Genomic DNA, 12792 nt, shown 5'->3' with positions numbered 1-12792 from the left:
AAGCTCAGGTTTAAGATGAAATTTTAGTTAATCAGTATTTCATAGCGTTAATGCTCCTCTTTTCCTAGGGATTCCTTGCCACTGGTGAAATTGATCCCTTAAATAGAAGATTTTCCACTTCCGTCAAGCCTGATGTCGTAGTACAAGGTTTGTGAGCATGTTTACTAGTCATATTTCACTTTATAAAGCCCGTGTTATTTTTAAAGCAAATTGTTCCCTAGTTTCTTGTTGAATTTTTAAAAAATTGCATATATATATATTTTAGCATATATCAGTTCTGTGAAATACATTCTATAACTCAGCAACTCTCAACCACAAAGTTACTTCCTGCAAAGAAATTGTTTTCTTGAATCTGAACCTTGATTGCAACTAGGGCACAAGTGATTCATTGAGCATCACTTTTCATAACTGCTATTCTTTAAAAAGTAGAACATGACCCTGGTGAAAACTCAGAACCCAAGCGAGGGTTTGCTCGTTCCTCCCTTGGAGGTCTGACTTCTTTCCAGAGCGGTAGGCCCATGTTTTCACCTGCCTCCACCTGTCCCCTGCTCTCCAGCCAGCAACCCTTCCAGAGGGGTGGAAGGCCAGCCCGGGCTACTGCTGTGGTGCTGTCTCTACCTCGCCATGTAACGTCACCTCCCTGCCTTGGGCTCACAGGGTGCTCTTGAGAGGAACTGAGATCCACAGGAAAAGCCCTCAGTGCAGGGCCAGGCATAGTATGCGACCAGCTGGCCAGTTCCCCCCCCTACTTTCCCTCCTAGGGAGGACTCCCCAATAGCTCACGTGCCTCATAAAGCGGCTTATATACCAGGTAGTATCATAGCGCTTGGTGTCTCTACCTTGGGTTCCCTAAAGTATGCTGTACATTTCTTAAGGACAAGGCCCGTATTTTGTAGCTTCTATGTTGATTGACACCCATGCACTTGATAACATTAAAAACAACTATTGAACGAAGGACAGGCATCCCTCTCTGTGGCCTCAGACTCATTTCACTGTGCCTGCCTGTGATGCAGCAGAGGCCGTGCAGGTCATCACCTGGCCGATACTGTGTACCTGCTGAGACAGACCCAACCATCACAACATTCTGACCAGATAGAGATTGTGACAGTTAGGATTATCATCCCCATCTTACACATGAGGCTGAGGGGTTAACTTACTCAAGGACCCACAGCTGACAGCAGGAGGTGGGCACCCAGTTGATACCCAGGTGGCCTGATCCAGCCTGACCTCACAGTCTGTACCCCATCACCAGGGCACATGCTGCTAAGTGATCCCTTAAAGCCACAAAGCCACTCTTCCAACTGCAGGCTGGGATGTGTCGATAGGTCCTGAGCACTGTTCTTTTTTTTTTTTTCTTTTCCAAACGTAATAGAATAGAACACAGTAGAAAATACCAGAGGCTCTGGCCTGGAGAAAGGGGAAATGTAGTTTCAGAAACTTCTCTGCGTGCAGCTGTTAGATCACCAGGCTTGCAGGTCTCGGTCAAACCACTGCTCTCAAAGAGTCGCATCTACAGAGTGACCACTGTGTGGGTCTGATACATGTGGACCTCCACACGGCATTGGAAGCGTCCAAAGAGGTGGATATTAAGGCAAGCCACTCGCCCAGTCCTGCATGGCTGATGTTCCCGTTTGCTGGGGCCTGGGGGATTAGCTTCCAGTCCCTGCTCAGCTACAGCTGTCCAGTTGAGCAGCAAGGGTCCCCCTCAGAGCCTTGCTGTGAAGCTCAGAAGAGTTCATGGGTATTAAAATACTTTGAAAAAGCATCATGTGCAATGTAAATATAAAGAGGCAACATTCCAAACTTAGCAGCACTTATATGTATTGTAGTTCAGGTGCTGCCAGCCTGAGGGTACAGTGGTGGGACTCAGGGGGCGACCTTAACAAAACCAAGTCATTTTCCTCCAGCCTGAGCACTGCCCCGTGTCCCTCCAGTTACTAGCAGGCTCTGCTGCGGCCGTGCTCTGTGGTCAAAACTCCCTTTCTCCCAGGACTCCTTTCCTTTGCCAAAGCACTGTCCCTTCTCTGAAAAGCCAGCAGTACTGGTACAGGAGGTGCAGGGTCTGAGCCCCCCTGCCCTGGCCCCCACATCCCAGGCACTTGGAGCTCCCTCTCTGCTGGAGAGCCAGACGCCTAGCCTCACTCACTGGAGTTGGGGCCTGGATAAGCCCCTTGGGGGGGTGTGGCCTGGCTCTGGGGTGGCTCTTCCCCACCAGCTGGGCCCTGTGCTATGCTTTCAGTGAGCCAGGCTGCCCCACTACCACCAACCCACTAGCAGACCCACTTTCCCTTCTCTCTAGAGGGTGGAACCTGCCCCCACCTCCCCTTCGGTCAGAGCATCCCCTGCTAGCACATGCCACCATATTGCTCTTCTCCTCTGCCTTTGAGGGCAGAGGCACATACTTCTCTTGGTTATCCCCCTTGTGGAGATGTTTCCACTCCTGACCCCGTGTGAATGAACACAAGACAGGTTTAGAATAAATGTAGACCCAGAGGGAGGCAAGACACCATTTAAGATGGGGTAATTCCGCTTGGGACCTGTGGGGGACCATTTCTAGACATCTCTCATCAGACGGTCTTGCACACTGAGGGCACGTGATAAATAAGCATCGTGGGTGTTGAGGGGAGGGGAGGCCAGAAAGAAGCAGGGAGGACAAGTGCTGTCCCTTTCAAAGCCACCCGGGGTGTGGAAAATGGGCTCACATGTCTGTCACAGGCCGGAGACAAGAACAGACAAGGTGCATGTCCACGAGAGGGGCCGAAGGCTACCGTCTAATACAGACGCTGTGTTCTCTTTCACAGTGACTATTCTGGCAGAAAACCACCACATTAAGGAGCTGCTAAGGAAACATGGGGTGAATGTCCAGAGTATTGCTGACATTCATCCAATCCGAGTCCAGCCAGGCCGGATTCTCAGTCACATATATGCCAAGCTTGGTAGGTTTGGGCAAGTAGCAGAGCATTTTGGGTGAGGGGGCATCTGGGTTCTGGGTTTGGGGTCTGGGGGAGACTGATAGTGTAAATTCTGAAGAATTGGGCAAAACACTAAAGCCAGTGGTTTGCCTGCTTCCATGGGAAGAGGAAAGGCCAGCATGCACATTCTTCTAATGCCCGTTGAGGGGATGCCCCGCAGGCTGGCCGTGCAATTCGTCAGATCTGTTGTAAAATAAGGAGCCACCTTTGAAAATTCACAATTGAAGCTGTCATTTGTGTCTTGATAATGTTTCTAAATTTTATCCATAGACTAAAAAAATGCTTATCTACCCATTAAAATGTAAAGGGAGTTCTCTTTTTCTGACTTTGTTCAGGATTATGGTTCAATATTAAGGAAATAAAAAGTAAACATCAATAAAGCCCTTTTAATAGTTTCATTCCATATAGATGTTGCACCAGGTGCTGTTCTTACACGTGCATGAAAAGAAGGGGGTGGGATTTGTTTTTAATTCATTCTTGTCTCAAAGAAAGACAACAATAGTAGAAAATCCAAACCCCAAACTGCATTGTTTAACATATAAATAAGCCCGTCCTTAGCCACAGTCACTTGGATTAGATGAAACTGTATTTGTATCTCTCTTTTTTTAATTTTTATTTAAATAGGACGAAATAAGAATATGAAATTGAGTGGGCGACCATATCGGCACATTGGTGTCCTTGGAACATCTAAACTATATGTGATTCGGAACCAAATCTTTACTTTCACACCCCAGGTGAGACCAGCAGGCCAGTAGCAAGCCAACAAAGCATCTGTTTATTAAGCTCTCTTTTCTGTCTGGTGAGCTACTTTGAATGTGGCAGAATGTGTTCAAATAGAGACATAAGATGACTCCTGGTACATAGTACAGTTCTTTCCTCGTAGTAGGTGCTCAGTAAATGTGACTTCAGTTGAGCTGAACGTGCCATCACTTCCAGTCATGAAACTCACACCGCTTCACAGATTTGCTAGTGACATGTCACTTGACTTGCAGCCCTTGTGCCGCTAACTGCAATAGCCCCTAACGCATAGGCAGTCTGACTTTTCAGGCCCTGACCCCCTTGACGGGATCCTGAATATACTGATGATGGAACTTTTCTTCAGAGTTTTTGTTTCCAAAGGAAACTAGTCCCATGGAACCCAAACCAAGCATTTTTTCATCCATTTGGGCAGCTGGAAAGGCCAACTGTGGGATCACTTTGTCAATGTGGAGCACAGCACCCCTGGCTCCCCACTACCTGGGCACCTAGTTGGTTGTGAGGTCATAGGTCAATAGCCTCAAGTTGCTGCTTTTCACCTAGCTGGTGCTGCTCACTTAAATCTTGTTATTTCCCTTCATAAGAAATTTCAGACTAGAGCTGAGTGTGCACTGGTCCAGAGGCCAGGACAGCTATATGGTTTTCGACATCAGGCCACAGCGCCTCTAGTTCACGTTAACCAGGCCATCACTCAGGTAAACATTGTCTCCACATCTTACCTGCTCTCCAGGGCCTCTCTTGGAGTGCATCTCTGAGCCCAGCAGCCCTGGCTGGCATAGGGATTAAGGAATTACTGATTTCCTTTCAGGGACAGCAGTGTTGGGCCCGGTGCTTAATCCCCATTGGGGGAGCTGTACAATACATCTAGCCATACACCCTTCCCTCCCGCACTAACGCTAATGTAGCCACGGCCCCCTGGCAGGTGACAGTGATTTATCTGATTGTGAAGAGCACCCCATGATGGGGGCGAGTTACAGCCAGGATTGAGCCTCTTCTCTGGAAACAAAATGCAAGGATTAGTGCTGCCATGGATGACAGCTGGGATTGTACCGAGGGAAACAAAGGCCAGCCCTTTACCTGGCCTGTTCTGACTTGCAGTTCACCGACCAGCATCACTTCTACCTGGCGCTGGACAACGAGATGATCGTGGAGATGCTGAGGATCGAGCTGGCCTACCTGTGCACCTGCTGGCGGATGACGGGCAGACCCACGCTCACCTTCCCCATCACCCATACCATGCTCAGTAATTCCATGAACATGATCTGCCTGATTCATGTCCCACTGTTGGTTTGGGCCCTTTTCAAAATGCTTAAAATGAGTCCCGTAGACAGAGCTAAGTACTAAAGGGGGTTCTTAGCAGCTACGTGTCTCAGCTCGGGAATCTTCTGTGCCACACATATTTTAATTAGATTGTGTTGATGAAAACATTTTGATGCATGCCCCCTAAAAGTATTCACAGATTAAGTAAACTAATTCATCTTTTTTTTCCCCCTTAGCAAATGATGGCTCAGATATTCATTCTGCTGTTCTTTCAACAATTCGAAAACTAGAGGATGGATATTTTGGAGGAGCTAGGTAATAGGTGATTTAAAAAAAAAAGTAACATTGACCTTTCTTAAAGTCTTTTGCTGCCCTTCTTCCACTTCTCATATCAATTGCTGAACATGGAAGCATGGAACTTTAGAGTCAAAAGGAAGTTAAAGCATCTATTCCAGTCACCCATGCGAAACTAGAATCATCTCTAAGCACCATTTGGTATTTGGTGGATGTTTGTGAAGCTTTTATGGGCACCAGGAGGCCTGGGGCATAGAGAGGTGAACATACCAGGTCTCTCGGAAGCAGCACTCCTGGAACGCACGTATGATATGCTGTCTGTTTCTAGTAAAAGGAGTGGAAGAGAACACCCAGAGCCTGGGATCTGGCAGGTGCTCAGTATTCACTCCTTGAATTGACTTGAGTGTGCTGACACCTTAAGAGTAATTCACCAAACTTCACAAATCCCTTCATGGCAGAGCACCTGAATGGGTCTCCCTAGACCACTGGCCCCTTGGCCCCAGTGGAGGGATGCCCATTCCACTTTGGAGCCCCACGGTGCAGCGGGCGATCCCAGGTGGTACAGTTAAGCTCCTTGTGTAATAGGGGGCTCACCTCCCACGGAAACCCCTTTCATTTTTGTACCCCATGACTGTCGCAAGGCACAGGATTTCTCTGTAGGATCTATTCCCTGATCTCTCAGAATCCCCTGGAATATGCCAGAAGGGCTCCAGGAGAACCTCACTGTGCAGCCAGCCTGAATAATGTATGGCCTTTCCCAGGCTCGGGGAGGCTGCCATTTGGTCCCTGATGGAATGCCAGTGGTTGGGAGTTGAAGTCAGCCCTTCTCACATCCTTCCACATAAGGGACCTTGCTGCCACAGTAATTTTTTTTAACTGTAAAATACACACACAATTTACTGTCTTAACCATTTTGAAGTATACAGTTCAGTGATACTACGTATATTCACTTGTTTGCAACCAATCTCTGGAAGTCTTTTCATCTTGTAAAACTGAAAGTCCGTGCCCATCAAACCACTCTCCATTTCCCCAGCCCCTGGCAACCACCATCTACTTTTTCTCTAGGTGTCTCATCTAGGTGGACTTACCCAGTATTTGTTGGGGACTGGCTTATCCCACTTAGCCTGATGTCTTCAGGGTTGAGTCACTATATTTCTGAGCACCTGGGTTGGCACCTCTGCTCACCAACCCTGCTGTGAGTTTTGCTGTAGACTTGAAGTGGCCCTCGCTCCGAGCTTCTCCTGACCTGTCATGAGTGTCAGTGAGACACCATCCCCAGTGTTCTGCCATCTACATTCCAGGGCTGGCACCATAGCTGCACTTGGCATCCACTTTCGTACATTTCTTCTCCAGCTTGGACCACTTTACCACCTGGCATATGGTGTCATAACCGAGAGACAATACCATACGCCCATAATTAACTTTTCAAAAATAAATTATTTAATTGAAATCTAACCATTGTCAAAAGGATACTGTCTGCAGTTAATTGAGCACCTATAGTGTGCTATTTGTGGCTTTGGGTGCGTTGTCTCATTTAGTCTATGCTTTGTCGCTTGGGCTGTTTTCCCATTTTATGCACAAGGATCTGTAGGCTCAGAGGGCCAGGGGCACAGGATGAGTAAGTAGGTGCAGAAACTCCACATGAACCCAGAAACCAGGCTCTAACCACCATGCTGAGCTGGGTGGGGGCTTATAGGAATCCGGAGGGCCTCCTGGTTATAGAGTACAGCCAACAATTCAGAGAAGCATGGGACAGGAGTGCCCAGGCTCTATCAGCTACCCTTTCCTATTAAGTTCTTTGGAATTGAAGTTGAATCTCATTTTGGCTCTTTTTTAGGTCTGAGGGTATTTAAAAAGCTGAATTCACTCTCCATGCCAAGTTCTACCCTCCGGACCCACCTGGGGTAGTTCGCTATCAGAAATATTTTTAAATTACTACCTTTCCGCCTTTGCCCTGACTCCTTTCAACTTCATCAGAGAGAAATGTTCCCTTGGCTCCATCTCACCTCTTCCTGTTCCCTAACCTCAGGGCAAAACAATCCTTAGAACTGGCTCAAGGGGGAAAAAGTTTTTACTTTATTAAGGGAAGGCTTTTCTCTCTCTCAGGCAGTGTTTCTTGATGTAGTCTGTGTTTGCCCATTGAAGCTCCCGCACCTTTGAATTCATTTGCATTGCATGCTTCTGTTTACTCTCCTTAAACTAAGCTATTTAAACTAGTCAAACCTGATGCTGGTACCTCTGATGCATCCCATTGTTTTCAGCTTCCAGCTCTAATGTTTTAGATTGCTTGCATTCTGCAGGGTGGACATCCTACTTGCTCCCCAAACCTGGGGCTGAACTTGCAGAATGTGAAGCCTGCAGCCTTTGCAGCAGAACCCCATACTGCTAGACCCAGCTCCTAGTTTTTGGTGGAACTTTACCCAGGCTGATAATGTAATAGGGCCACTCTGGGCCACTGTTCTGATCTGGGGATGGCCTGCCATCACCTTCCTTCTAGAGATCTTTGATGTGCTCCTCTCCCAACATATACCCTGCTTCTAACGCCCGCTTGTGTGACTGTGTGGTAGGGACTCATAAAAGATAGCACGAGAGCCCCCAGAGAATTTTTGCTTTTGGTTTTGTTCTGCTCCAGTCATTTTAGGGCAGAAACACCCAAGGGTTGGTTCTAGTTCACTCTATGTTTTGTAATATTTGGTTGGTTCAAGGAAATAGATTTCTATTTGTATTGGGTTTGGGAGTAAGAAATCAGCATGATTCATTTTGGCTTTTAATATGCTGTGTGATTCCACTTCATACTTGCTATTGAATTTTCATTTTAGTTTCTTGGCTGACTACTTATATGGGGCAATCTGCAGAGTGACGTATTTATTGATTCTGGCAGAAGCACCACCTGGTTGTTGAAAAGTCTCTCAATGATTCACAGTGGAAGTTGGTCCACATGCACCTGTATCTCTAACACAATGTCTCCTTGGCAGAGTAAAATTAGGGAGTCTTTCGGAATTTCTCACCACCTCTTTCTATACGTATCTGACCTTCCTGGATCCAGACTGTGATGAGAAGTTGTTTGATGGTGCCAGTGAAGGGAGCTTCAGTCCTGATAGTGATTCAGATTTGGGAGGATACTTGGAAGATACCTATAATCAAGGTACGGTTTGTAATGCCTTTGTAGGTGGTTCACTGAATTTATTTAAACCTTGGCATTGTGATAAAATTGTCCTAAAACTCAAGCACAGAAAATGGTAATTAACAAAAAAAGAGGCTTTGAAAACTTTCACGTATTAAAATGAATAAGATGCCAGTTTAAAAACCTAAACTGCAAAAGTGGGGCTTTTTTAAAACCTAGAGGGACAAAGAGTTTCAGGAATGCAGACTTTTCATGAAATATGAAGACAGAAACACTTGAATTTTCAAAGGGATAGTAGGATGATCTTAGTTTTGATTGGATGTAACTGATGAAATCCTATTTATGTATATAATTTCTCAAACTGAGGGAGGTTTTGGGTTGAAGTGACCTGTTGTTTACTTTTGCTTAGTAATTGGGATTGGGGCTGAGGGTTCCATAATGTATGTTACTCATGACAGATTAAAGCAAAAAGATAAAATGTTGGCTGCTGACCCTCTGGTTGTCTTACATATTCAGGTCATCTTGGGATGATGTGATATAAACACTATCTTGACATGTATTTTCTTTTCCTTGGATGAAGTTTTTCCAAACAATAACTTTATGAACACATACATTATCTACATAAATCTCTTTGCTCTCTGGGGGTGGGTGGGAGGTCAGATATCTGTATCAAAATGTTGTCTTCCACTAAATCTACTAAGCACTTCATGCTACACAGAATCACTGTTATGCATTTGGGTTATTTGTGCAGCTTGTTTTCATTGGCTTTTTCTTACCTGTGTAATTATAGAAAGCCAGGATGAACTTGACCAGTATATCAGCCACCTCCTGCAAAGCACATCCTCGAAGTGCTATCTGCCACCTCTTTGTAAGAAGACAGAGGACAGCCATGTTTTCAGCGCCATCCACTCCACTTGGGATATACTTTCTGTCATGGCAAAAGCAAAGGGTTTGGAAATTCCATGTATGTTATTAACTCTTTTCTGCCTATTAAAGTAACTTCTTTCATCAAAGTAATGCATGAACACAATATAAAAGTCAAAGAATCCTAAAAGGCAGCAAAATGCAGATCTTTCCTGCCTCATCTCTCCCCTCCCCTCCCCACTGTCCTACTTAGGGGCAATCACTTTAAAACTCTTAGTTGTTCTTCTGGCATTTATGTATCTCCGTATTTCTAAAATACTGTGTCTATACTGCTTTCTTTTGATGCATCGGCTTTATTTGGTATCTGTTGACTTTCTCTTATGCGGGTAAGGATTTAGCTCTTAAATCACCATTCCTCTGCTTCACTTCTAACCTATCTGTGCAGTTTGTATTAAGGTTTAGTTAAGTCAGTATTCACTATTTACATCATTGTATGTATGTAAATATTATGACTGAGCAGTATAGTATACTGTGATTATAGTATCATTTTTACTTTTTGTTTTTTCTAAAGTTTATCATTGCCCTATCATTTTTTGCCTTTATTATTTTTTTAAACATTTTTTATTGAGTTATAGTCATTTTACAATGTCATATCATCCTATCTTTTAATTTGCTTTGTTTCCTTTCTATAGCTTCCAATGGTCTTGCCATACAAATTTTCACAAGGTCAATCATATGCACGAATCTCTGGGCTCCGCTGCTTTACTTAGCGTCCAGAAGTCCCCTTCCATCCAGCTTATTGAACTCTAGGCCTGCTGCATACCTGGCATCCTAGGACTTGACTTTACCGTAATACTTGGAATTGCCTTTGCTTATCTCTTAAGTTGGGTTCCCTGTTTCCTGAATCTGGCATGTTCCCCTTTCTCGATTTATACCTTTAATGGAATACATTCTGAAATAGTTTCAATAGGTTAAAAACATGGTACAGTGGAAGAGAGCATGGTGATGACAGCCCTCAACTTGCTTGTTTCTGGGGTTCACTGCCCCTTTTGGCCTGTTTCCCTCCATGTCTGGGATGCAGATTTTGTCATGGGATCTTTCACAATCATCCTGGAGACATCCTTGTCTCCTTTGTTGGCTCTCCTGTTTTCTGTGTCTCAACTTTTCCTCCTCCTTAGCTTACTCCCTTTTTTTGGTGGAGGACATCCAGTTGTTTCCTGAGAAAACAGTGCATGGTGGGTAAAATTGTTGAGACTTTGCAAGTCTGCTATATTCTGTTTCTATTTGAGAATTTAGCTGGGTATAGAATTTTACTAAAAGTTTCCTTCAGAATTTTGAAAGTATCACTTCATTGTCCCTTTGCTGTCAGTGTTGCTGTTGAGAAATCTAAACCCATTCTGACTATTGATCGTTCAAATATAAACTTTTTAAGATTTTCTCTGTTCCCAGGTTCTGAAATTTCAGTGATGTGCCTTGCTCTGGGTATATTTTCATCCACAGTGTTGGCTGCTCAGCAGACCTTTTCAATCGGGAAATTTATGATTTTTGCTTTCAGTTTTTCAGTTTTAAAGTTTTTCTAAAAAATTTCTTGACTCATTTCCTTCCCTACATTCTCTCTGTCCTCTCTTTCTGATACTTTATGATTCCAGTGTTGACCTCCTGGAGAAGTCTTTATTGTTTCTCTTCTGTCTTCCATTTCTCTGTCTTTTGCTCTGTTCTGAGGGCAATTGCCTCAGCTTTTTGTTCCACCTGTTCAACTGAGTTTTTCCACTTTTGCTGTCATGTTTTAAATCTTTGTTCTACGAATTGCATCCATTCTTGTTTCATGCATGCAGTATAATTTCTTATTACTCTGAGAATATTAATGGCAGGACTTTTTGTAGTTGTTTGTTTTTTTTACATTTCTTCTCCCTAAATGGTTTCCATTTCCCCCAAGTCAGTTTTTCCTGTTTCTTTTGGTTTCTGTCTTTCGCATTTGAGTCTGTCCTCCTGTCCTTGGTTATCTGCTCATACATGAGACTCTCCAAGCATGTAAGTGGGTTTATGGGTGGAGGCCGGGCAGATTTCCCAGAGATACTCTACAGTCTCCTTTGCAGTCTCCTTTTTAACAGGTAAAGATCTGATTGCTTGGAGCTATACAATCATTTATTTCCCCTAAGGAATGTGCTCGGCCTTCAGACATGTGGGTCAGTACCTCTTCCAGACATAGCTCCCCCCCTTTTTTACCCTCTTTAGAGAGACCCTCTAGGCTTCTATCGGGGTGAGCAAGGCAGTTGGCAAGCTGTGGGGTTGCAGAGGACGTCTAGGGAGCTCACAGCCTCTCCCATAGCTTCTCCTCCATCTTATTTTGGATACCCTCTCTAGACTGCCCCCAGTTCCAGAGGTCCATGATGCAGCAAGCTCCTTAGGCCTCTGAGGATTCTGATATTAACCTGACTGGTTCTTGGCTTTCCTCACTGCAGACTTGGGGTTTGGTTGCCTTGTGTCTACTAAACCAGTTACCTTTTATCCATCAGCTTCCCCACTTCCAAAATGTTGTTGCTCTTGTCTTCTCTCCTGCTTTTCCCTATTCTTTAGGATTTGTCTTTTTTTTTTTCTTTAATTATTTTCTGTGGTGTTAGTGGGGGATTGAGAGGAAATAAAGTTAAAATGTATGTTAAATTCACTAGTGTAACCTGGAGATCTATAAATGGCTTTTAAATATGCCTCATCTTTACCTTGAAAGGTACTTATTTTCCCAAGATGATATGATGTAGCCTGGCAGGTGGAGATGGCTGAATGAATAAGCATTGGTGATGATAACATTTAAAGGTGGTTAAAAAACAAGCACTAACACCCAGCAGTGGCAAAGTGAAATACATAGTAGACAGGAAGTGGGGACACCTTGATTATGAGAAGGCCAGTGACCTTGGACAAATGGTCTATCCTGTCTGGTTCCCAGTTTCCACACCTGAAAGAAAGAGGTCGGGCTTAATCATTTCTAAGGCTCCTTCTAGTTCTAAGATGCTGTTTAATTTTCCCTGAATTCTAAGAGAGAAAAGTAAAGTTCAGCTCCTTAAAGCAAGATCTGTGTCCTGCTCACTTCGTTTTCAGACTTAGCACATGATGTGGCTATGTAAAAAGTTAGTGTTGAAATTAATTAAACTAAGTCATCATTTCTTATTTGGTTTGTATTGTACCTCTCAAAATAAGTGTTTTATCCTTCCTCCTTTTCAGAAGAGCTCTCTCTTTTATCTTCTAGTTGTTCCCATGGCTCTGCCAACTAAAATTCTAAGTGCCCACCGTAAGTCACTGAATCTTGTTGATTCCCCTCAGCCACTCCTTAAAAAGGTAAAATGTTTAGAATCACTTTTTCAAAAACTGTAATGTTCTTTGATGCTGATGTAGTCCCAAGAACTTTTAAATGGTTGAACTCAAAAAAGCATATTCCTTGATATCCAGGACTTTTAGGATTAGAAGTTCTGGATTTTGATGTGTGCCCATTAACTTAGTTGTCTGGAATCTGCTTCGTGTCAGTATGCA

General features: G+C 44.2%; 1 protein-coding gene across 3 annotated transcripts in view; it reads left to right on the top strand.

Annotated features, from left to right (window-relative positions):
• The window catches only part of PHKA2 (phosphorylase kinase regulatory subunit alpha 2), a 75248-nt gene that overhangs the window by 48772 nt on the left and 13684 nt on the right, over positions 1–12792 (top strand). For all 3 annotated transcript variants that reach the window (XM_006217695.4, XM_072955725.1, XM_072955726.1), the window contains 8 exons: positions 69–147; positions 2802–2936; positions 3597–3706; positions 4827–4971; positions 5225–5303; positions 8258–8427; positions 9197–9370; positions 12512–12600. In XM_006217695.4, the coding sequence (XP_006217757.1) occupies positions 69–147; positions 2802–2936; positions 3597–3706; positions 4827–4971; positions 5225–5303; positions 8258–8427; positions 9197–9370; positions 12512–12600 (981 nt within the window). The remainder of the gene's footprint in view (positions 1–68; positions 148–2801; positions 2937–3596; positions 3707–4826; positions 4972–5224; positions 5304–8257; positions 8428–9196; positions 9371–12511; positions 12601–12792) is intronic.

The sequence above is a fragment of the Vicugna pacos genome, chromosome X (genome assembly GCF_048564905.1).
Source record: "Vicugna pacos chromosome X, VicPac4, whole genome shotgun sequence".
Lineage (NCBI taxonomy): Eukaryota > Metazoa > Chordata > Mammalia > Artiodactyla > Camelidae > Vicugna > Vicugna pacos.
This window is presented reverse-complemented; position numbering and strand designations above follow the sequence as displayed.